We start from the raw sequence: 26,182 nt of genomic DNA, 5'->3' as shown, positions 1-26,182 counted from the left end.
TTCTTTATATAAATCCAGTGACATACATATAATATTATAATCTCAGCTTATTATTATTATTTATTTATTTAATATATTTTCAGGGCTATTGGGGCGGGTTCGGGGATGGGGATGGCATCCTCATCCCCTCCCCACTCCCCTGCGGGGATTTTAAAAAAATCCTCGAACCCGCCCCCGAACCCGCCCCCGTTTCGGGTTTTCCCCGCGGGAAAAATTGCCATCCCTATTTCTAGGATGAGACATGGATCGGATAGCTTGCACTTTCTCCGAGTTAGCCTCAATTCCCCTTTCAGTAACCATGTATCCCAAAAACTTGTCTCCTCTTACTCCAAACACACATTTATCAGGATTGAGCTTTATTCCGTAAGACCTGAGCGTGGAAAAGGTCTCCCCTCAAGTCAGTAATCAAACCCTCATCATCTTGAGACTTTACCAGGATATCATCCACATAGACTTCCACATTTCTCCCTACCTGGAAAGCAAACACTCTGTCCATAAGTCTCTAATAAGTAGCCCCTGCATTCTTTAAACCAAAAGGCATCACTCTGTAACAGAAAGTTCCATGAGAGGTGGTGAAACTTACTTTATCTTGATCTTCCTCTGCCAAAGGAATTTGGTGGTACCCTTGATATGCATCCATGAAACACAAATATTGATGACCTGCCGTAGAGTCAACCAACTGATCAATTCGAGGCAGTGGATAACAATCTTTTGGGCACGCCTTATTTAAGTCTCGGAAATCAACACACATCCTCCACTTGCCTGAACTCTTAGGGACAAGAACCACATTTGACAACCAAGTAGGGAACTGCAATTCCCTAATGTGACCTGCCCTAAGGAGCTCATCCACCTCTTTCTTAATAACTTTATCCTTTTCAGGTCCAAAGTGTCTCTTCTTTTGCTTTATCGGCCTTGCTTCCGCAAGAATGTTGAGTCGATTAACCATAATGTCTGCACTAACCCCCTGGAGCTCTGAAACAGACCAAGCAAAAACATCTTTGTTCTTCTTCAAGCAATCGACCAAGCTTTGCTTCACTGAGGAGCTGAGATCTGCAGCTAACTTCACAACATGAGCTCCAGAACTTAACTCAACCTTCTCATGACCTTCTTCAGACACAAAAAACACTTTTTGACCAAACACTCTTGGTGCCCAGCCTATTGAAACCATTCCTACCTCCCTCCTACTTTTCTTTGCATCAACCTTTACTTCGTTGACATAACATAACCGAGCTGCCTTTTGATCACCCCGAACAACCCCCACTTCTTTTCCGCTTGGGAACTTCAACTTCTGGTGGTAAGTGGAAACCACAGCTCGGAAATCACTCAGGGCCGGGCGTCCCAATATTCCATTGAAAGAGGATGGTGCATCCACCACAGTGAAACAAGTCATTTTGGTTACTCTCTGCTCCCCATTTCCAAGAGATAATGGGAGCACTATTTGTCCCAAGGGTTGTAAAGCATGACCCGTGAACCCATACAACTCCGTGGTGATTGGATCCAACTCAAATCCTTCCAATTTCATTTGATCAAGGGCCTCTTTGAAGATAATGTTCACCGAGCTCCCCGTATCCACGAAGATGCGAGCCACGTCATAATTGGCTATGGTCAAAGTGACCAATAAAGGATCATTATGAGGTATCACCACATATTTTAAATCTTCCCTTCCAAAATTGATGTTCGGATCATTAGGACAGCTGAGCTGAGAATTTACCTTGAAGTTTTCCAACCTACGCCCGTGAGCTTTGCGAGCCCTCCCTGAATCTCCATCCATAGCGCCCCCTGAAATCATATGGATCATACCCCTATGAGGGTGATTCGCAATTTGCTGAACCCTCTCTTCTTGACCGTTTTGAGGAGCTCTTCCTTGACGATCACCTTGATTTTCCCCGCCTTCATTCCTCTGATTTCTCCATTGTGGAGCTCGGCCTTGACGAGGAGGATTTGCTCTCCGAGTCAGCTCAGCCCTGATTCGAGCATCCTCAGAAATAATTCTTTGCACCTCCTCCCCTAGCCTCTGGCAGTCATTAGTGAAATTCCCATATTCTTGATGAAAATCACAAAACTTATTAGATGGAGGCAAACACGGGCCTCTTTCAGCATTCCGGGGTCTCGCAAGCACTTGCCTTTCCTCACATACCTGCATTGCTTTTTCCAGGATCACTGAAAGAGGTACATAAGGATAAGGCCCTTTACCTCTGCTTGATTCTTCCGCATTCCTCTTTCTCCCAACTTCCACTTTACCTTCTGCCTTTAGTCCTGATTTACTTCATGACTTACTTCCAGATGTTCCTTCCTGCCTTCTCTGTCTCTGTGCATCCTCCAAATTCACATACTTCTCAGCTCAGCCAAGGAGCTCATCATAAGTCAAAGGAGGTTTCTTGACCAAGGATTTGAAAAATTCTCCTCCCCTCAACCCTTGAGTGAAAGAGTTAACCAAGGTGTCAACAGTGGCAGTAGACACTTCCAGAGCTGTTGTATTGAAGCGTTGAACGTTCTCCCTCAAGGGTTCCACCTCAGATTGCTTCAGATTAAACAAACTGAGGGAAGTCTTCAAATATTTTTTACTACTCGCATATTGGTGTAGAAAAGCTGAACTGAAATCGTTGAAAATTCGGATGCTACCAGGCTGTAAGAGGTTGAACCATTGTTGAGCTGACCTCACTAAAGTAGTGAGAAAAACCCGACACTTAATTGCATCCGAATATCTATGTAACAGAGCTGCATTTTCAAATCTTCCCAAATGCTCTTCCGAATCTGAGCTCCCATCATACTCCCCTAAAGTAGGCTGTTTGAAATTTGCAGGGAGTTCCTCATCTAAAATAGCCCGAGAAAAGGGGCTCTCCCTCTGCATAGGCCCAGGCCGACCTCCAACCTGCCAGCCCAATCTCCTAATCTCCTCCCACATCGCATCCATTTGGTTCGGCTGCCCTCCTGCTGGAGGGGGAGGAGGTGGTGGGTTCTGACCCATGGCCTCTTGTACCGTTTGAGTGATGAACTGGCTAAGCTGATCCACAGTCATGTCCGCCACATTCCCCACTCCTCCTCCTCTACCTCTTCCTCTTCCTCTTCCTGCCATATCTACGCCTTAACTTCAATTTCCCACGGACGGCGCCAATTGATATACCTCAATAATGTGATCTCCTTGGATGAGCTAACGAAACTCCTCCAATGAATGATGAGCCGCTGCTGGCCTGAAATCACAAACAAGAGTGTAAATGGGGGGCCGGAAGGTGTTCCGGCGTATCCCCTCCGACGCTCAAGTCAGATGCTAGGATAGCGAAATATAGAGAGTAGTGTTTGCACACGAGTGAAGAATTAGGATCCAATAATGAAAGTGAACCTGGTATTTATAGGAGAGAGCTCCGCATTTAACGCCTACCTTCCTTATCAAGAACCCGAGAATCCCGGGATCACAATCCCGAATATCTAGGCTAAGATCTCGCCCGAATCTTACCTTAAACACTGATCCTAACATCCTAGCTAGCTCACCAAGGTTTCCGAACAAATCTACCAAGCTCACTTCCTAATCCCCTTAGGGCTGAGCTGAGCTCCCAAATTTCCAAACTGATCTGGGAATTATGGCGAGAGAGCCTGGCCGAGCTCCCGAGCTGAGCTCCCTAGCTGAGCTCCCGACCCGAGCCGGGAATTATGGTGGGGAAGCTTAGCCGAGCTCCCGAGCTGAGCTCCCGACCCGAGCTGAGAATTATGGTGGGGAAGCTTGGCCGAGCTCCCAAACTCCCGAGCTTAGCTCCCGACCCGAGCTGGGAATTACAACAAGGGGCTTGGCTTAGGTCCCAACCTCCCGAGCTGCCGAGGCTGAACACCCTATCTCTATCGTAGCTTGTCAAATAATAGTCTTTGGAGCTTAGGGTCATCGATGAGCTGAGCTAATCGCCTTCCGGGATATCAGATACCATAAGAAAGATATGCACAATCGATTGTGAACCATAACTGAAATTGGCTCCCAAAAATGGGAATAAAAAATTGTTTTTAGTCTAAAGACGAAATAGGAATCGAGGATTTATGGGCTATGTCCTGTTTTGGTTCATAGAAACTAGGGGCGGCAAAAATTCCCAAAATCCCGACTCTTCCCGAATCCCATCCCATTCTCGTCCCGAAAAAATCCCAACCCGAAATTTTCCCGACCCGAACTTTCGGGATTTTTCCCATCCCGATTAATATCGGGAGCGGGATCAGGAATAAAATCTTATCCCGACGGGATTCCCGACGGGATTCCCGACCCGTCCCGAAATAATATAACAATATATTGTATTAATATTATTAATATAATAAGCTAAATATTATTAGGTTTCAACTCATGTAACACTTAATTGTGAAATTAATTCACATAATTTTTATTGGTTGAACCATCAAATTGTAAAATCACGAAATGCCATTTTATTTTTGTGTAATTTTTTTAAAAATTAAATTAATAATTTAATTAATTCATATTTATAATTATCTGATTAGAACAAATATGTAGAACAAGACTCAAAAGATTAATTTGACAATCTATTTACCAAAATTTATTTAATAATTGTATCCGAACATTTTATTAATAGTTATCCGATACATTTTTTTTCTTAACAAAACTTTGAAACATTATCCAAAATATTTTAATATTATATGTTTTAAGTTGAATATTTATTTTTATTTATAAATATAAGTTTCTAAATAGTATATTTAATAAAATTATCACAATTTTTTTTTTATTTTTGAACGAAATCTTGAATATGAAAAAAAATTCGGGATTTTCTCTCCCTACCCGACGGGATACCGAACATTCGGGATCCCAAATAGTCGGGTCCCGAAATGTTTTGGGTATGGGATCGGGAGGAAAAAAAGTTTCCCGATTCTTTTCGAGACGGGAGTTGGGTAGGGGGTTTACGGGACGGGTCCCGACCCTATTCCAACCCTAATAGAAACTAGTATTTCGTTGTATGCGTTGCGTGCTCGTACATTTCATTTTTTTAACGAAAACAATAAATAATAAATGAAAGAGTGGGTGTCCGGTTAGCCAACTTGTGGCTAAGGGCTTTTATGACTCTATGTATAAACAATATTTGTTTAATATAATTTACATTCATTAATGGCATTTTCTTTGTCTTTCTTCATATTGTTATATTGTGATATACTATTGATGTTTTGATAAAGACCTTGAATATACTATAGTGTAAGTAAGATGAGATAGTGAATAAAGAGAGATCACTATTATGAAACACATCTTATAGTCACTGTATATTCTAAACAGCTCCTAGTCAATTGAGCCGTCCGCTAATAAGGATAAGGATCGCTCGAGATTGAGACTAGCATTTGTGATGCCAAGTACCACGTTTCATTGGTAATGGACATGGAGATGTTCAAAGCATGCCAATGGATATTCATATGATGAATGATCGAACTACCCCATTCGGACTTTCCAAGTGGTTATCACTTATCGAGTGGATAAAGTCCGCGGTTTTGGTTGTACACCATTAGTCCTTACTACTTGAAAAATCATTGAGACTCTATATGCTAGTACTATACTTTGATTCATTTACCGACTCTATTGGGGTCATTAGGTGTCGGGATTGGGTACATTTATGACACATATAGGAGTCGATGCTTTGTTGTCAAGGATTCACCACATACTTGCGAGTGTGGATATCCTATGCGATCTGAGGAGATATTAGTGTGACGAATCTCTGGCCAGAGTACATGATGTGTTTTAGGTTACTCGGTTTTCCTAGTAACACATGCGATGTCACTATTTGATCTCCAAGATTTAATGCATAGTTATCGAATCTCGAACGACTCTCGATGCACCAATGATTGTTGATTCGATCGGGATATATGGATGAAGGGACCGTACTGTACGCTAACCAAAATCTACTGGTTCTTGCAGGCACTATCAGTGATACCTAGGGAATCATGGGGCGATGTTGCTAGACGCTCTTACCATGATTCGTTGGGAAAGTCGGAAATTGTTGTTCCGAGTCACAAGGAGTTGTGAGCCCACGGCTAGCTGTATCCCTGAACCATTGAGGTTCACACAAGTAATAGATTACTAAACCCCGTTGAGATAGTTAAATTTAAAGAGTTAAATTTAATGAAAGAGAAGTTGGACTTCTTAAATAAAAGGGAGTGGAATTTTCTAAAATGACATAGGGATGAGCATTTTTGGAAATCACTGAATTCGGATTCAGAAAAATTATCTTGACTTTAAAAGGTGCAGAAATGGTTTCTGTGCACATTGGTGAAATCGGTTTATCAATCGGAGTCATGATGAATTTTATATTAATTTCTATAACAACGGGCTTGGCTTGTTGGGCTTAAGTTATGGATTGTGGGCCCTAAGGAGTTAGAGTCCTAATACAATTATAACTTAATCTAGTCTAAAAATTATCTATAAATACATGTGTAGTGTTCGAAAATTGACACAATTAATTCTAGCAATTTTTCGAAATTCACATAAAATAATTCAAGGGGATTTTCGAAAATTCTCTGTCCCTTTTTGAGAAAATTCGGTCTGTGATTTTTGTGAAAAATTACATTCCGAATTAACAGATCAAATCTGTTTATTCTTTTCGATAAACATCTGATTGATTTTTAGTGCAATCAATCAGAGGGTTTCTGTTTTCTGTTCGTGGACCTTATTCCGGAGATTGATCGTGAAGCCATCGGTTCCCGGGATATACAAGAAGAGCAGATTAAATTCTGTTGGTGTCCATAATCAAGCCGTTGCTTGAATAGGTAAAAATTTAATTGTGATTTTATTTTTACTTGCATAATTTAATCGTAAAGTTTTGATACCCATGATATGGAATCGTTTCATATCAAAAAATAAAAATTTTTAAACTTTCGCTGCACCGAATATCAATTCTTAATTGATCTGAACACGTTTTTCCAACAGTGGTATCAGAGCCAGGTTGCTCTCAGATCAAACGATTAAATTAATCGATTGTACAAAATTTTTGGCCTCGGGTTTTTGAAACAAAAACAAAATTTTAAATTAAAATTTAATGGGCACATCGGGAGCGATCGTCGCTGCCCAGGCAGCGCTGGGCGCTGCCCAAGGGCAGCGAGCCCATCGGTGCCCAGGGCAGTGCACGGTGCTTCCCATGGGCAGCGACGGGCTGCCCTGCCCGGCCCCCATTTTGGGGCGCGGGCTGCCCGGGATTGTCCCGGGCAGCCCGGAAAAATTAAAATTGTTTTTTTTAATTAAATTTTAATATTTTGGAATTTTAGTTTTTGGTCCGATCGAAAATTGTTTTTGATTGATCCACGAGGCATCGGATCAAATTGTTTGAGTCCGAAATTTTTAAAATTGATTTTTGGATAAATTTGAATTTTTGGAAAATTTGTAAATCTTATCCGTTAAATTAGATTTTATAAAATTAATTATTTTGGTACAATTGATGATAAGATATGATCTTATGAAAGGATAAGATAAAATTTGATTTTATCTTTTTAAATATGATGCCATTGCATGTTATCCAATTATTTAATTATTGAATTAATTATTGGATAAAAGGAAGATCGATTGCCATGACCAATGTTTTAGGTGTATGTTAGGTAATTTACATTTGGTTTTATTGTTGTTGGGTTTTATTAATGGGCTTGGTTTATAGCCCAATTTGAATTGTCATTTGTAATAAAAAGTGGGTTTGGTTTATGGCCCGTTTTCACCCCTTAAATATGTATCCCCTACTTGTCATCGAAATTTATTGTAAATTCGTTAGACTTAGTGGGAGATAAAGATTTGAAAACAATGATGGGCCCAGCAGACGATAAAGACCGAAGAAATGTAAATGGAAGCTCAATGTAATAGGATTGCATTGCATACTTGCATATCACCTAGGATTGGACTTAGACTCGTGATTGGCAACCACGGGTCGATTAGATAATGGGATCGATCATCCTTAAATAATATATGATATTATTGATGTATGCATGTTTAAACTAAATTGTATGAATCCCGCAAGCATACATAAATTGCATGATGAGACAAATTTTCAAAAATTAAAATCCCTCATTTTAAATATGATTTAAAATTGATATCAAGATTTATAAAAGGGAATTTAAATATTATTTAAATGTTCCTACCTTCCATCAACGATCAATGTATGAGATGCTACCCGCGGATACGGTCCGACTCATATTATTGGGGGGGCCCGTTCGTCGAAAAGCTGTACATTGGATCGATACATATTATAAGTTGGGTGGAACTCCCATGGGATTGGCTCATATTATTGGGGGATCCACATGGCGACCGTCTATCACAACTTAATATTGATGGGTTATCTTGACATGTCACAATAAACGGCGTCATATTATTGGCCCTTATTGGACATGAGGTAAAAACATGGGGGTTACTTTGGAAGTAATTGGGCTCTACCTTTTGAAAATTATGGTTGGCTGATATTATTCGGGACTATGATTTGTCAATTGGACTCCATGTTCCCACTAAGGAATGGAGTTTCCCATTTTCACTAGAGGGTAGTGATATCGTTAAAATAGTGGGAGTGAAATTCATAAAATTAAATTTGCCATATTTTATGTCTTAGTAAATTAATTAAACAATCATCGGTTATTGTCTGTTTCATCTCAGTATATCATTATGATGAATCTTCGTAATCCACATGTTTCAATTCTCGAACTAAATAAACTTTCTGGCGCAAACTATACAGAAAGGTTGGCCAAACTAGAGAAATGGTTGGACCATGATCTCAAGGCCAAATGTTACATGCAAAACTAGACAAGTCTAAAGAAGTTTGCCATCACTGCAAGAAACCCGGTTACTGGAAGCGCAACTGCAAAGAATATATATCGAGTAGTTACGAACTGCAGAGGATATATTTTATAAATGTTTCACTTAATAATACTTCTTGGGTATTGGATACCAGATGTAGATCTCACATTTGCAATGAGTTGCAGATGATGACAAGAAGTCGTAAGCTTAGGATGGGTGAGACCCAGTTAAGGCTCGGGAATGGTTCCAGAGTTAAATCCAAAAGCTATGGGAAACATTTGTTTAATTTTGCAAAAACAATTTTAAGCTATATTTTTAGAGAGATGTTTTTTGTACCAAGATTTCATTAAACATTATTTCTTTTTCTATTCTTGATAGAGAAGATATTTTTTGAAAATTTGCGAATGAGATTTGCAATATTTACAAGAATGAATGTTTGATTGGAAATGGACAACTTGAAAACGATCTATATAACTTAAAATTAAAATACGTTCTAATTAATTATGTTGATAAACCGGTAACAACAAATAAAAAGAAAAACGATAGCCAAAACCCGGCAAACCTTTGGCATGCTAGGCTAGGTCATATTTCCTCAAGGAGGATGAACAAGCTAGTGGGAGAGGGCATGTTTGATATGTCTGATATTAACTCTCTACCTACTTGTAAGTCCTGCCTAAAAGGAAAAATGACTAAATCTCCTTTCAAAGGGAAGCCTGAGCGTAGTCAAAACCTGTTGGATTTGATCCATACAGATGTTTGTGGACCATTTAGTATCGGTACTAAATTTGGACACACCTACTTCATTACCTTTACTGATGATTATTCGAGGTATGAGTATTTATATTTAATGAAATATAAGTCTGAATCATTTGAAAAGTTCAAAGAATTCAAGGCTGAAGTAGAAAACAAACAAGGTAGAAGTATTAAAGCACTTCGATCGGATCGAGGTGGAGAATACTTAAGTACCGAGTTTTTGAACTATATAAAAGAGAATGAGATTCTCTCTCAGTGGACTCCTCCTATGACACCTCAGCTGAATGGTGTCTCGGAGCGTCGCAATCGAACTTTGTTGGACATGGTTCGATCTATGATGAGCTTCACTGAGCTCCCACCTTCGTTTTGGGGCTATGCGCTTGAAACGACGGTATTGTTGTTGAACAATGTCCACACTAAAGCAGTAGATAAAATTTCATACGAGTTATGGAATGGCAAAGCTCCTAAGTATTCGTACTTAAGGATTTGGGGATGTCCTGCTTACGTGAAGCAGACAGTGGGAGATAAGTTGGATAGTCGATCCACCTTATGTTATTTTGTAGGATATCCGAAGAATTCAATCGGATATTATTTCTATCATCCTACTGAAACAAAAGTGTTTGTTTCGAGAAATGCCACCTTCATGGAGAAGGAGTTTTTATTAGATAAGAAAGGCAAGATGATGGAACTCGAAGAAATTCGAGAAGAACCCGAGATACAAAATAACGATCCCACACCTCAAGAACCTTAAGTGGACACGCCTACACCTAGGAGATCCGAGAGGACTTCTAGACCTCCTATTCGATATGGTCTTCTTCTTGAAGGGGATCAAAGTGAACCCGACATTGGATGTGATCCAAGAAACTTCAAGGAAGCAATTTCTGATGCGGATTCTAATTTATGGCTTGAAGCTATGCAGTCGGAAATAGACTCGATGCATACAAACCAAGTTTGGACTTTAGTAGATCCTTCCGATGGAATTGTTCCAATAGGGTGTAAATGGATCTACAAGAGAAAACTTGGGCCTGATGGTAAGGTACTTACCTACAAGGCACGATTGGTAGCAAAAGGTTATACTCAAAGACAATGAGTTGACTATGATGAAACTTTTTCACCAGTCGCAATGTTCAAGTCCATAAGAATCCTTATTGCCATAGCAGCATGGTATGACTATGAGATATGACAAATGGATGTGAAGACTGCATTTCTTAATGGAAACATTAAGGAAGAAATCTATATGATGCAGCCCAAGGGATTCACATCCATGAAAAGCGAGCATAAGGTATGCAAGCTTCAGAGATCAATTTATGGTCTCAAACAAGCATCAAGAAGTTGGAACCAGAAATTTGATGAAACAATAAAGGACTTTGGTTTCATCAAAAACCCGGAGGAACCGTGCGTGTACAAGAAAGTAGTTAAGGATGCGGTGACGTTCTTAGTGCTTTATGTTGATGACATCCTACTCATTGGGAATGATGTAGGGATGTTGCAGTCAACAAAGATATGGTTATCAGGTAGATTCTCGATGAAGGATTTGGGTGAGGCATCCTATATTCTAGGGATACAGATCTATAGAGATAGATCTAAGAGAATGATAGGACTCACTCAAGCAACCTACATCGACACCATATTGAAAAGGTTTTCTATGGATGAGTCCAAGAGAGGACATCTACCTATGTGTCATGGAGTTTCTCTATCCAAGTCTATGTGTCCCAAGACTGACGAAGAGATAGAGAAAATGACACACATACCATATGCGTCAGCCATAGGTAGTATTATGTACGGGATAATATCTACCAGACCGGATATAGCCTTTGCTCTGAGTGTCACGAGCAGATATCAGGCCAACCCCGGTCAAATGCATTGGAAAGCCGTGAAGGATATTCTTAAGTACTTGAGAAGGACTAAGAATATATTCATGGTTTATGGAGAAAGAGAATTGAAATTGGAAGGCTATACCGACTCTAGCTTCCAAAGCGACGTGGATGACTCGAAGTCAACCTCTGGATTTGTATTCATGCTCAATGGCGGTGCTGTCTCTTGGAAGAGTTCCAAGCAGGACACCACAGTGGATTCCACCACTGAGGCAGAATACATTGCATCATCAGCTGCTGCTAAAGAGGCCGTTTGGATGAGGAATTTCGTCCAAGAGTTGGGCGTAATTCCTAAAGCTATTGGTCCAGTTCCGGTGTACTACGACAACACTGGTGCCGTTGCTCAGGCAAAGGAACCAAGGTCTCATCAAAGATCCAAACACATACTGAGGAAATACCACATCATCCGGGAGATTGTGGAAAGAGGAGACATCACTGTCGAGAGAGTGGCCTCTACAGACAATATCGCTGATCCACTTACTAAGCCCTTGCCAGGACCATTGTTTGACAAACATCGTGAAGCAATGGGATTACGTAGTATGACTAGTTGGCTTTACGGCAAGTGGGAGATTGAAATAGTGGGTGCCCGGTTAGCCAACTTATGACTAAGGGCTTTTATGACTCTATGTATAAACAATATTTGTTTAATATAATTTACATTCATTAATGACATTTTCTTTATCTTTCTTCATATTGTTATATTGTGATATACTATTGATGTTTTGATAAAGACCTTGAATATACTATAGTGTAAGTAAGATGAGATAGTGAATAAAGAGAGATCACTATTATGAAACACATCTTATAGTCACTGTATATTCTAAACAGTTCCTAGTCAATTGAGCCGTCCGCTAATAAGGATAAGGATCGCTCGAGATTGAGACTAGCATTTGTGATTCCAAGTACCACGTTTCATTGGTAATGGTCATGGAGATGTTCAAAGCATGCCAATGGATATTCATATGATGAATGATCGAACTACCCTATTCGAACTTTCCAAGTGGTTATCACTTATCGAGTGGATAAAGTTCGCGGTTTTGGTTGTACACCATTAGTCCTTACTACTTGAAACATCATTGAGACTCTATATGCTAGTACTGTACTTTGACTCGTTTACCGACTCTATTGGGGTCATCAGGTGTCGGGATTGGGTACAGTTACGACACATATAGGAGTCGATGCTTTGTTGTCAAGGATTCACCACATACTTGCGAGTGTGGATATCCTATGCGATCTGAGGAGATATTATTGTGGCGAATCTCTGGCCAGAGTACATGATGTGTTTTAGGTTACTCGGTTTTCCTAGTAACACATGCGATGTCACTATTTGATCTCCAAGATGTAATGCATAGTTATCGAATCTCGAACGACTCTCGATGCACCAATGGTTGTTGATTCGATCGGGATATATGGATGAAGGGAACGTATTGTACGCTAACCAAAATCTACTGGTTCTTGCAGGCACTATCAGTGATACCTAGGGAATCATGGGGCGATATTGCTAGACGCTCTTACCATGATTCGTTGGGTAAGTCGAAAATTGTTGTTGCGAGTCACAAGGAGTTGTGAGCCCACGGCTAGCTGTATCCCTGAACCATTGAGGGTCACACAAGTAATAGATTACTAAACCCCGTTGAGATAGTTAAATTTAAAGAGTTAAATTTAATGAAAGAGAAGTTGGACTTCTTAACTAAAAGGGAGTGGAATTTTGTAAAATGACATAGGGATGAACATTTTTGGAAATCACTGAATTCGGATTCAGAAAAATTATCTTGACTTTAAAAGGTGCAGAAATGGTTTTTGTGCACATTGGTGAAATCGGTTTATCAATCGGAGTCATGATGAATTTTATATTAATTTCTATAACAACGGGCTTGGCTTGTTGGGCTTAAGTTATGGATTGTGGGCCCTAAGGAGTTAGAGTCCTAATATAATTATAACTTAATCTAGTCTAGAAATTATCTATAAATACATGTGTAGTGTTCGAAAATTGACACAATTAATTCTAGCAATTTTTCGAAATTCACATAAAATAATTCAAGGGGATTTTCGAAAATCCTCTGTCCCTTTTTGAGAAAATTTGGTCTGTGATTTTTGTGAAAAATTACATTCCGAATTAACAGATCAAATCTGTTTATTCTCTTCGATAAACATCTGATTGATTTCTAGTGCAATCAATCAGAGGGTTTCTGTTTTTTGTTCGTGGACCTTATTTCGGAGATTGATCGTAAAGCCATCGGTTCCCGGGATATACAAGAAGAGCAGATTAAATTCTGTTGGTGTTCATAATCAAGCCGTTGCTTGAATAGGTAAAAATTTAATTGTGATTTTATTTTTACTTGCATAATTTAATCGTAAAGTTTTGATACCCATGATATGGAATCGTTTCATATCGAAAAATAAAAATTTTTAAACTTCCGCTGCACCGGGTATCAATTCTTAATTGATTTGAACACGTTTTTCCAACAATAAATTGTAAAATTAAAAAATAATAAAAATATAACGTTTTTTTAAAAAAAAATATTCACAAAAAATATATATCTTATAAAGTGAGTGTCATTTTTGTAATAAAATAATATCAACGGGCACAAAGTGGACTTTTAATGGCTAGAAAAGAGGAAACTGTATAAAATGACTATTTTGCCCAATAATTTTGGTTTTATTGAAAATTAATTTAGGAAATAATGGTAATTTCAAATCAAACGTCATCAATTAATTGAAAGTTTGTTAATTATAGGGGTCTCTACTTTAATAAGATAGTAAGAGAAGTTTGAAACAAAGTTGGAATCTTGTATTAATCTTGAGTTTTAATGTCCCTAAATTGGGACCGAACTATTAATGGTAGATTTTTTGTTAGATTGTCTTATAAATTTATATTCGTGAGATAAATCAGTTTTGTTCATATTACAATGAAAAGTAATATATTCTTTTGGCTAAAATTAATTCTTTTATACATCGAGTCGAATAAGAAATTCATTTCACAAAATTGATAAACGACATTAAGAATTCTTATTAACCAATAATTAACTTATATCTTGAGCCGAGTACAATTACTTTTTTCTTGATTATTAAAATAAAAAAATGGAAGCAAAAATTTCATTCAAATAGTTTTCTTCATCGTTTTTATATACGGCTCTTCTTTTTTTAAAAACAAAAACAAAAACAAAAATTGACTCTTAACTTGCACTAATTTTATGTATCACATAAAAGCATAGTTTATATCTCTTTTTCTCTTTTTTAATTTCAGTTGGTAAGAGGAAATATTAACACACCATTTTATATCACAAAAACCTAATAAAATTTTCTCACGAGTTAATTTTTCAGAAAACATTTCGACCTAATATCATCGTGAAAAATATTATTTTTTATGTCAAAAAATTACTTATAGAATCGACTCATCTCAATGATATAAATTCATAAAATCCTCTCACAAGACACTTACTTCATTTATATTATATATATACATTACATAATTTATTTTATTTATTTTGAAGATTATATATACGACAGATTTTTAATTTTTAAAAAAAGGTATATACGACAGAATTTAAAACATGAAGAAATGCAAGAATGATTGTTCCCTTTGTATCCCACAATCATAAAATTGTTTCTATTTTATATGATAGACATCAAAGCCCGACTTGTGGCCTTGCATTTTATCTGACTCAGCTCCACGTATCCAAACAAATGGAACTTTTCTTAATTATTTATAGATTTATAATATTTAATTTCCATTACTTACTTTCTTGTCGCCTTCACGATATTAATTAAGCTTAACAATATGCTTAACGCCCCTCGAATTTTATAGGGGAAAAAAACCTACTATGAGACGGTTTATAAAAAAATATTATTTTGTATGTTAAAAATATTTTTTTTATTATAGATTTAGATCTTATCAACTCGTCTCATGAATATCTACTTTTATATATACTCTTTCGTATCGATTATATATATATATATATATATATATATATATATATATTTTATTTTACACAAATTAAGAAAAAACATTCAAAAGAAAACTTCATTCCCATAAAAATCATTCAAAAAAAAATTATAAAAGGCGTAATTAAAATATTAGAAAAATATTACTAAAGTAATACAAGCTTATATATTTGAGATTAAAAAGTCTGTATAATTAAAACTAGACATGTCAGTTCGGGCTGGCCCGGCTCGGCCCGTCATCAGGGAGCGGGGCGGCCTAAATTGATGACGGGTTGGGAATATCCCAGCCCAACCCAACCCGTCATGGGTTGTGGAAGCTGACAAAAAATACCGAAATGTCGTCATATCTCCTTTACCGTACCGAAAAAAACAGAAAATATCGAAAATTTCGGTATACCTTAAATCATACCGTACCAAAATTTTCGGTATCGATATCGGTATAAGATTTTCGAATTTTTGGCATTTCGGTATACCGGAAAAAAATTGGTATACACGGTATCGGTATGATACCGTGTATACCGATATTATTTTTTAAAAAAATAGGTATTTTTGGGTCAGTCAGGCATGTCTTGTGCCAATTGCGGAGGTCGTCATTCCAGTGATCAGTGTAGAGGTATTTTTGGAAGCTGTCATATCTGTAACCAGGTAGGGCACTTTGCAAGAATGTGTCCTCAGCGTGTCCCTGAGCAAGCACAGAGTGGAAGTTCTTCGAGACAGTCAGCTCAGCCTCAGCAGCAAGCACCTACTGTCCACTCTTTCCAACCTCAGCAGCAGAATAGACAGGAATTTAATCAGTACGCGAACCAACCTCCCAGACAGCAGGCACGAGTTTTTGCTCTGTCTGAGGATCCGCAGACTCAGGCTGCACCCGAGAATGACATATCAGGTAAACGTTCGATTTGGTTTTCCTACTCTTATTGAATGTTAGATTTTGGTGAGTCTCTTGCCTTCTTATTGAAGAATCTATTTAATGTTAATCGTGCTCCTTAACTTTGGTTGAATCGTTTGAATTGTCGAATGCTCCAGTAGTGTTGGTAAATTCTATTAATCGGATCTTTCAGAAGAATTAGTTGAGATTAGGAATTCTTATCGTTGATTTCTTACTTTTTTGGAATGAGAATTGTACTGATCTTTCAGAGCTTTTGAGAATCGTATAGCAGATGTTGGTACCAAACAGTTGTATGTTATTCTTCGATGTCTGAATTCTTTTTGGATCGAATGGTCTTCTTCGATTGTATGATTTGATGATGGAATTTCTGTTGATCAGCGCCTTCTTCTTATCGAGATTTTGGGATGTATTCTTATTCAGAGGAATCGTACTCTAATCTAGACATCGAGACAACTGAAGACGCTCGAGACTCAATGTCTGAATCTGGACATTGAAGTCGCAGCGATATTATTTATTAGAAGATCTGTTATCTATTGTCTTATGAGGAAATTTACGCGATCTTTTCTAATCTTAAGAGTTGGAGTTTTTGTTTTCGCAGACAGAACTGATTTGAAGGCAGATAAGAGGATTAGATTGAATGAGATTTCTGACTGCGAATCTTTATCTGAGGAATTTAATGCAACAACTGATGTTTTGAGCTGTTCTTATTTTATCTACTATCTGACCTTGATTGACCGATTGTTGGAATCTGCTACCGTTTTCTGTACACAATGACTTTCAGTCAAGATTAGAGGATTGATATCTTGTCAGAGGTCGTCAGATGTCATGTTTTGCCGAAGTCTGTCAGTTTAGATAGAGATCTTTGAGGCACTCGTTCTTTCGGCAAGGACTTTGATGAGATTTTGTTGTCTGATTTCAACTTATTCAGTTCGATATCCTCAGAACGACGGACAGCCAGATCAGACGAGTCGAACTTTAGATTTTATGCCTTGAGTTGGAACCAGAGATGTTTCGTATTGTGACTGAGCAGATGAGGATTTTGCCGACGAGAATGAGTCGACTTTTGATTGGCGGACTTGAAGGAGTATTTGAGAGACACAGTTCGCGTTGGAACCGTGTTTGATTTCAAGACGAAATATTTTCTAAGAGGGGGAGAATTGTAATGCCCCGATTTTTTTATCTTAATTGACTTTATTTTAGATAATCGAAGATTCCAGAGTTCAAGAGCCGACTTGATTTTGATCGGGGTCTTTTTTTCTAATTTTGGATTTTTCAGGGACTAAAATGCAAATATTGGTTTTATTAGATATTTATAAGGGATTTGACTTGGTCTCCTCCATTCTCTCCTCCCCCATCTCGTCTTCTTCCTCCATTGATGAGAGAAACATGAACTTCAAGCTTTGGGAATTTGGTTTTCACTCGATCCGTCCGTTGGAATTTATTTCTGAAGGCAGATTAGCGATCACGGCTGCGAGAGCTCCGTTATACCGTAAGTATTTCTCCGATCCGATGCGTTTTGTTTTTTCGGATGTTGTTAGAATCGTCTGAGATTCGAGTTGTTGTTCTTGGCGGAGTTCTGATCGTTTATTATCTGTCAGTTTTGAGTTTGAGCGTCATTCGGAATTGTTATGATTTTTGGAAGCCATTTTCGAAATGAGGATTTTTAGATTTGTTGGGTTTGAGCTTTTGTTGTTGTTTGGGCTTTGTTTTGAGTTGATATCGTTGTTATGATGATGTCTACGATTTCGGTTTGATTAGAATATAGCCGTTATGCCGCTGGTTTGAAATTGGGATTTTGAACCGTTTTGAGTCGATGACATTTGGCTATTGAGTTTGATCGTCATTGTTGATCTTCTCTTACCTCCGTACAGATTCGTTCGAAGGCCGTTGAGTTGTGAGATTTCAGGAGTTGAATCGCTTTGAAGATTGTAGCCGGTATAGTATCGACTTGCCTTTTATCGTTAGAATGTTAGAATGAATCTTGATTTGAGGAATCGTTGTTGTTCCCAGGTTTGGAGCATCGACGTTGTTGAAAAGAGGTATAAGATGACTTAGACTGGAATGGAACGAGTGACTCGAATCCGACTTGATTCGAGTGTTCCGAAGAATCACATACTTGCATGTTATTTGCTTTTAATTGAATTTAATTGATTGAGTTATGTTTGCATTGCATTCATCTTGAGCTAAGAATCCTTGATTTCAGTGGGCAGGACGACCCTTTTATGATAGACATTTTGGGGGCTATATTGTGAGTGGCCTGGGTGTAGCCGTTTCACCTAGTGCTAGCATACTCCTTATAGTCGCACCAAAGTCTAGAGGATGGAGATACGTAGCACCACCTCGATCGGGAGAGTCGGTGAGTTGTTTACGTGATCTCATCCTCGGGATCCCCAAAAGCAAAAGCAGCAATTCCTTGATTATCCGGACTTGATAATCCCATATTTTAAAGACATGCATTGCATTTACGCATTTGAATTGAGTTTTGAGATGATTCTGAATTGCTTGTTTAGTTTTTATATATATCATGTTTTGATATATTATTTGATATGCATGTTTGTCTCTTTTACTGGGAATTGTATTCTCACCGGATTATCCGGCTGTTGTCTTGTCTTTGTATATGTACTTGACAACAGGTGGGACATGATCAAGTCAGAGGAGGCTTGGCTAGCTTCGAGGGCAAGTGTAGAAGTGAGACTCGGTCTAGAAGTCTTGTTAGCATGACAATCTATTTTATGTTTTGAAGTATGTTTAGAACACAAACTTAGATTGGAAGGTGTCTTGCTTGTGTAATACAATTGATTATGTTTTGTATTCGGCTTGTAATAGCTAGCACCGATGTATGATTTTGTTGTTGGAACTTGATTGTTGCTCTTTCCGAGTTTAGTTTTGCTTTGGATTGTTTTTCTCCAGCAGGAGCAGCAGGTGAGGCGCGCCCGCGCAGCCTGAGCCTCTCCTCGGGCAGGGCGTCACGCGCGGCCGCGCCTCGGGAGGGCGCGGCCGCGCGGCCCCTTTTTTTTTTAAAAAAAATCTCCTGGCTTTTGATTAATGATGTTCAATTATTGTTTATTCGATATTAGCCGATTAGAATCGAGGTCTCACACCTTAAATTTCGGTACGGTATGATACCGTACCGAAATTTTCGGTATCGATATCGGTATAAGATTTTTGAATTTTCGGTATACCAGAAAAAAATCGGTATACACGGTATCGGTATGATACCGTGTATACCGATATTTTTTTAAAAAAAATAGTATAAAAAAATCGGTATGCACAGTATCATACCGATATCGTACCGAATTTCGATATTCGATACGGTATCGGTATGGATTTATGCCATACCGAAATTTTTGGTAAGGTATCGGTATCGGAAATTTCGGTATCGAAATTTCCGGTACGGTATGCGGTATACCGTACCGAACCACCCCTAGTTGGGCGGGTCAACCCGCCAAAAAATAAAAAAATTCAAAAAAATAAAAATAAATTTAAAAAATCATATATAAACAATTATAAATGATATACAAATTTAATAACTCATTCAAAATAAATAAATTATTTTAAATAATATAAATTTTTAAAATTAATCAATTAAACATAAATTATAAAAGTTATTTAGAACTTATAATCATATATAAAATATTTCAAACAATATAAATTGTTCAAAACTTATCAATCATACATAAAATATTTAAAATATTAATTATAATATAAATTTAAAAAATTGTGAAAAAATTAAAAAAATTTGGCGGGCCGGCCCACCCCGCCTCGGCCTGCGGCCCAAACGGGCCAGCCCGTTTCGGCCCGCCCCTAAACGAGCTGCCAATTCTTCAACCCAACCCGCAATTTTTTAATGGCGGGACGGGTTGGCCCGACGGGCTCAACCCGAATTGACATCTATAATTGAAACAATGATAATATATTTTTTAAAAAAAGTGATCTCGAGGTCCGAAACATCTTTCCAATTTAGTAGTTAAAATCAATGCATAGAGAAAAAAATGCATTATCTTACTATCTTACTATAGTAGATGTCTTCTAATTAACTAACTTTCAATTAATTGGTGAAGCCTGATTTGAAATTACTATTATATCCTAACTTTATTTTTAATAAAATCAAAATTTTTAGGAAAATAATTAGTCATTTTATAAGGCTTCATCTTTTTTAGGCATTAAATGTTCTATTATTTATCAAAAGATGTATAGTAACACCGATCATTTGTGATTTGATTTGTTTTTTTACGAATATGACACCCACTTAGTAAAATTGATATATCTATGTCTTCTTAGTTTTTAGCCATTAAATGTTCTAATATTTACTAAAATGACACTCATTTTGTGTTATTTGATTTTTTTATTTACGAAAATGATACTCACTTCATAAAATTGATATATCTATTGCGTTTTTGTGATTATTTGTTTAGGAAAAAATGCTATATTTTTATGTATTTTTTAAAAAATTACAATTTATTTTATTTTTTGTTTTCATTTAAAAAATGAATTGTAGGAACACGCAACGCGCATTGGAGTACTAATTAAATAAGAAAATTAATGGGACCATTTAAAAATTTTTAATCATATATTAATCACCAAAATTTCGCCGGCCACAAAATTTGGATAAGACGATATTGAATGCTGATTCGATATTGATACTTATCATTGTGGCTATAAATGATATAAAGCAATCATTGTTATTTAAAGCCAAAAAATAAAAATCAATTTGTTATAATTCATTTTCTATTAACTTGTAATTTTGCAGGAAACATTTAATCCGGTCAATCAAAATTGTTTGGCGAGTGGCACATAAATTTCAACCCATATATGGATATTTTGTTTGGATGACCTGTTAAGTTGAGTTGGTGAGATTGTATACATAAATAATATTTTGATTATTAAAATATTTAAAATTTATGTGAAATAGTATTAAAAAATAATAGTATGTTTTGTTTAATGAATTAAATCTTAGATAAGATGATAAATTATAATTTCTTCCTTGTTTCAATAATTATTAATATTAATATAAATAAAAAAGATATACATGACAATATTGTAGTTTTTAATTAAATGATATGAAAGAAATCAATCATTCAAACACAAAGGATTATTTTTATGTAGATTGGGTTCGTTAGCCATTTTATGTGACGAGAGATTTCATGCTACACAAGGGAAAATACTCGTTCATCTTTTTTTAAGGTGTTCACACGAAGAAAATATTATTAAAAATTTGAACAGAACCGTAATTATTAGTAAAAAATTAGTTTTAATAATATATATCGAAGAATATATATATATATATATATATATATATATATTTCTCAATATTTTTAATTTGATGTATTCTTTATACCATTTAAAAGATTATTATTATTATTATTATTATTATTATTATTATTATTATTATTATTATTATTATTATTAATCACATGACATACGTTATGTGTGTAAACAAAATGTAAAAGTTATACATTTTTTTTAACAAAGAAAGACAATTACATAAGTTAAATAATTTATGAATTGTAAGACAATAGAATGAATTCACTCACATGTTCGAAAAAAAAAGAACAAATTAAAATTAAAATTTTTTAAAGGAAAAGTAAATCAATTTCTTTTAATAAAAAAAATTAACGACATTTCTGGTATACTAAAAAGATTCACCAAAAATAATTACTATTAGCACATCTCCTTTTCTTAATAGTATAGATTATTTTGAAAACTTTGTGAAACAAAAATCAATAATCAATTTTTTTAATCTTAACACCACCCAAATATTATTTATGTTTTTTTTAAAACAATATTATTTATGTTAGCTTTGTCATATACAGCCGTATCAAATGTTTTCATGTTAACTACGCAATTTTGATTTGATATTGACCTTATGGCCAATTCATCACCCATTGATTAGGAGTGTAAGAAACCGAACTTTTGAAATAGATAAGTGTTGCATCAGCATAACATATATTTTTGGTTATATAAATCTCATTTATTTTGGCATAACTTACATATTTTTATCCATTTTATATTGTAGAAAAATTATGATATATCATGTTTATAAAAATAGTTATTCAATACACCGAGAAAACTAGTTTAAAAAAACATACACGGTAAGACTTTTTAAAAAGTCGCCCATTGTAGTCCTCAAAGGGGTGTCCAAATTAGTAGAATATGATGTAAGCTTGTCTCACCAATGATCATGGATTCGATTTCATCTCCCGAACATTTTTTCGAGCGAATCTGTTATACAAGCAAGATTGGTCATCGCGATTTATCATATTACTGTTATTACTATGTAAGTTTGAAGGTTTACACACATTGAATAATAGCGACTATAAATCAATGGCAGAGCCAAAATTCTTAAACTACTCGGCTAAAATTTTAAATTCTAAAATTGTTCAACCTTTTAAATTGAACCACTCGAGATAATATCAAATTAATCCAAATTTTCCAAAATTAATATATACAAAATTTTAAAATGATTTCGGCCACCCGAGCTAACCCCTTCATGTATAACAACTATACGTGACTCCACCACTACTACAAATTCTTACGTCTTAAAAAAAATAACCCCTTTCATGTATAACAACAAATAATCAAACATACTTGATTTGAAAATAGTACCGCAAAACATTTTTTTTTGACACCTACTACAAAAACACTATTAGATGGATAATTTATGACCAATTGACCACTGAGTGTGATATTTTAAAAATGATTAAGGCTAATAGTGATTTTCCTACGTGTATCTTTATATATCCAAAAGAAAAGAAAGAGTTAATTTCCTTTTTTCAATGTTAGCCAACTGGACTATTAATTTTAGAATTTTTGCTCAACTTTTATTGCACGTCACTTTGGACCCATTAAATTTCACTCTCATGTGCGAGCGTGGCCGCACCTTCTACTTTCTCTCACAGGGGAAAGTAATGCACGCGCCATAATATCGCGTGAAATATGGGACCCAACGTCAAACTAAACTGGATAAGAACCTTTCCACTTCCATGTCAGCATTCCAAACAGACATTGATTCCGCCTCTCTGCGGTGACATTCTCTGCGGTTCCCTTCCATTTTCTCCCTAAATTTCAAAAATTACAACGTATATATTTTTTAAAGCAATAATTTGAAAATAAGAGTTCGATTAGAATCACGACTGTTAAATTCGTAAGTACACGGTGTTAGTTACTACAATCTACGGCGTAGTATGCTGTTAGTTTAAAAAATAATTAATTCATTTTATTTTTCTAAACTGGAAAGTTAATATATATTCCACTTTCAAAACTTATATATATTTTTAAACATTCCACCTCCATAAAAATTCGCGTAGCATTAAATTATTACATTTAATTTGATTGTTTTTACATAGACTTAGTTATTTATCCAAGTTTAATCTTAAATTGTAAGTTCATCTAATGAAATTTTCTTGATGTATTTACAATTGATGTTTGGACTAACATCGTATGTAAAAAATAAAAAAAATTAAAATACTTTGCATATTTTCAAACAAAATGATCCTCCGAACTTAATTGTTTAAAATTGCTCCAGATTTTTTCTCCGTGTAGCAATCACAAGTTTTAGGCCTTATGGGACAGGTTCGATGGCAGCCTTTGGTGTCCGTATTTAGGGAAAAAAAAAAAAGAGAAAAAAAAATCCGAAAAAGGAAAGAATTGGGAACTGCAGGAAACTGTACTGAGTTTGATTCCCATATTTATTAAATAAATAATAAAAGCTCAGTTTTTTTCTTGATCTCTTTCTCATTCCTTGCGGAAGACCATTTCTTGAAAATCCTCCGTCAACTGAAATGGGCGCCAATGCATCTGCTTTATCGGATGAGGCACACGAGTCGCGGCGGCCCGAATTGGAAGACATCCCGGAGTCATGCATGGCCCTGATCCTGTGTTACATGAACCCACCGGAGATCATCAAGCTGGCCGGGCTCAATCGGGCTTTCAGGGCCGCGTCATCAGCTGATTTTATATGGGATCAAAAACTGCCACCCACCTACCCCTTTATTCTCAGCAAATTGATGCCCGATGAAGGGAAGAGCAAGAAGGATATCTACTTCAGACTGTGCAGGCCCAATCCCTTTGATGGTGGCACGAAGGTGGGTGATTTCATTTCATTTGGACTTATAAGTTTCTTGAGGGGTTTTGGGATGTGAATTAATTACTCTTTCTTTTTCTTTTTTCTTTTTTTTGGTGAAAACAGGAAGTTTGGGTTGACAAGAAAACAGGAGGGGTCTGTTTGGCGATTTCTTCCAAGGCAATGGCGATTACTGGGATTGATGATCGGCGGTATTGGAATCACATCGCGACCGATGAATCTAGGTTGGCTTTTTTGTCAAGTGTGTGTGATAGCATTGAAGATTGCATTGGCATATTTTGAGTGCAGATTATGAGTATCCCACTCGCAGTTGTTTCTGTAACAAAGCCTATGTCGATTCTACTTTCCTTCGATTTTTAAGGTTGTTTTTGCTCGTATTGTTTGGTGTTATATGGAATCTTTGTTGATGGAATCAGTGGAGTTGTTTATGAATATGACTCATTTTGTTGGCATCTTAAGCTTCAAGAATCTGTGGAAAGAAACAGAATTGGGAAATTGATTTAGAAAAGATGAAGTTTGATTCGAGAATGAGGCAGATTTATTTTGCACTTATTTGATTCCAGCAAATGGATTCTTGTTGACTAAATTCTTATTTCATTTCTCTCTGTGTAGATTTCAAACTATTGCATACTTGCAACAGATGTGGTGGCTGCAAGTAGATGGAGACCTCGAGTTCAAACTTCCGGCCGGGACTTACAGCTTGTTCTTCCGACTCCAACTTGGAAGAATCTGCAAGAGACTGGGCCGTCGAGTATGTAATTCTGATAATGTGCATGGATGGAACATAAAACCCGCACATTTTCAGTTGAAAACACATGATGGGCAGCATGCTGAATCCCGGTGCATATTGGACAACATAGGAAACTGGTTACATTACCGCGTTGGAGATTTTGTTGTTAAGGATCCCGATTCATTGACAAAGATCAAATTTTCTTTGACTCAGATCGATTGTACTCACACAAAAGGGGGCCTCTGTGTAGATTCTGTTTTGATATGTCCCATTAGTTTAGGAAAGCATATGTTTTCTGTTGATGGTTAACTGCGCAAAACGTTCTAGTGTACAGATTATAAGAACCGAGTATTTATCGCAGTGGTTAGTTGTGACGATGCAACTTCATTCGTTGTTGCGGCGACCAAAATGCCACATTTTGATTGCTGCAATGTTATTCAAGGACTCGCTTTCTGAGGAGCAGAATTTTTTGAAAGCACCAAAGTTATGTTATTATTTTGTCTCAGTTTTGTATTGATTGTTTTGGGACATTTGTTTTGTTCGAGTGATGGTATGTATATTGTACATAGTTTCAAGAATGAAAGCTAGTTGCAGAATATGATCAATATTGCTTCCTTGATTTTCTTTGTATATTAGCAAAAAGTTCAACTTTCTTTTGAGTAATAGGAGGATCTTATTTACATAAATTACATACACATCCTTCAATTTTGTTTCAACTCTCGACTTTTCGTCAAAATTCATAATCACCATTATTTTCTTGCAAGAAAAAGGTGAAGATTATGGTTGAGCAGCAGTTTATATTGCACAAACACCAACTTCATCAACTACTTGGAGTTCAACATCTTGTTTTTGCAGTATTGGAACAAGTTTAGAATTGCTTCGTTTCAGGGCACTGTGAAATGCATGAATTCTTGAGTTGGCAGTAGCCTTAAAACCTGACATCTTCTGAAGCAAAACTCCCTTCTTATGTAGATCAACGAGTTCGGAAACTAGGAGGCACGCCACTGTAACACAACCTGAGAAAATAAAAAGCACCTCAAAGGTTTTCACTGAGATTTTCGTTGGGGCGCCAGGGCTGCTATCTGGAACCAAACATGTTGCATTACTGATCTCTTGAATGGTTTTGTTTTCTGTGGTCAACTTAATTATGGCACGTGAGACATCAGAAACTAAGGGG

At 36.6% G+C, this 26,182-nt stretch overlaps 1 protein-coding gene across 1 annotated transcript; it reads left to right on the top strand.

Moving 5' to 3' along the window:
- The first annotated feature begins 23,919 nt into the window (after window positions 1-23,919).
- Window positions 23,920-25,721, top strand: LOC140881041 (F-box protein PP2-A13). The gene is made up of 3 exons (XM_073286018.1): window positions 23,920-24,276; window positions 24,381-24,499; window positions 24,888-25,721. Exons 1-3 carry the CDS (start codon window positions 23,974-23,976, stop codon window positions 25,312-25,314), a joined length of 849 nt encoding a protein of 282 aa, XP_073142119.1. The 5' UTR covers window positions 23,920-23,973; the 3' UTR covers window positions 25,315-25,721.
- Window positions 25,722-26,182: the final 461 nt, after the last annotated feature.

This window comes from Henckelia pumila, chromosome 2 (assembly GCF_033568475.1).
Source record: "Henckelia pumila isolate YLH828 chromosome 2, ASM3356847v2, whole genome shotgun sequence".
Taxonomy (NCBI): Eukaryota; Viridiplantae; Streptophyta; class Magnoliopsida; order Lamiales; family Gesneriaceae; genus Henckelia; species Henckelia pumila.
The sequence above is the reverse complement of the archived record's forward strand: the minus strand, read 5'-3'. Positions and strand labels throughout refer to the sequence as shown.

Coding starts and splice junctions, on each gene's coding strand:
- LOC140881041 (XM_073286018.1), top strand. CDS start 23,974: ATGGGCGCCAATGCATCTGCTTTATCGGATGAGGCACACGAGTCGCGG. Junction 24,277..24,380: donor CCTTTGATGGTGGCACGAAG/GTGGGTGATTTC, acceptor TGGTGAAAACAG/GAAGTTTGGGTTGACAAGAA. Junction 24,500..24,887: donor ATCGCGACCGATGAATCTAG/GTTGGCTTTTTT, acceptor CTCTCTGTGTAG/ATTTCAAACTATTGCATACT.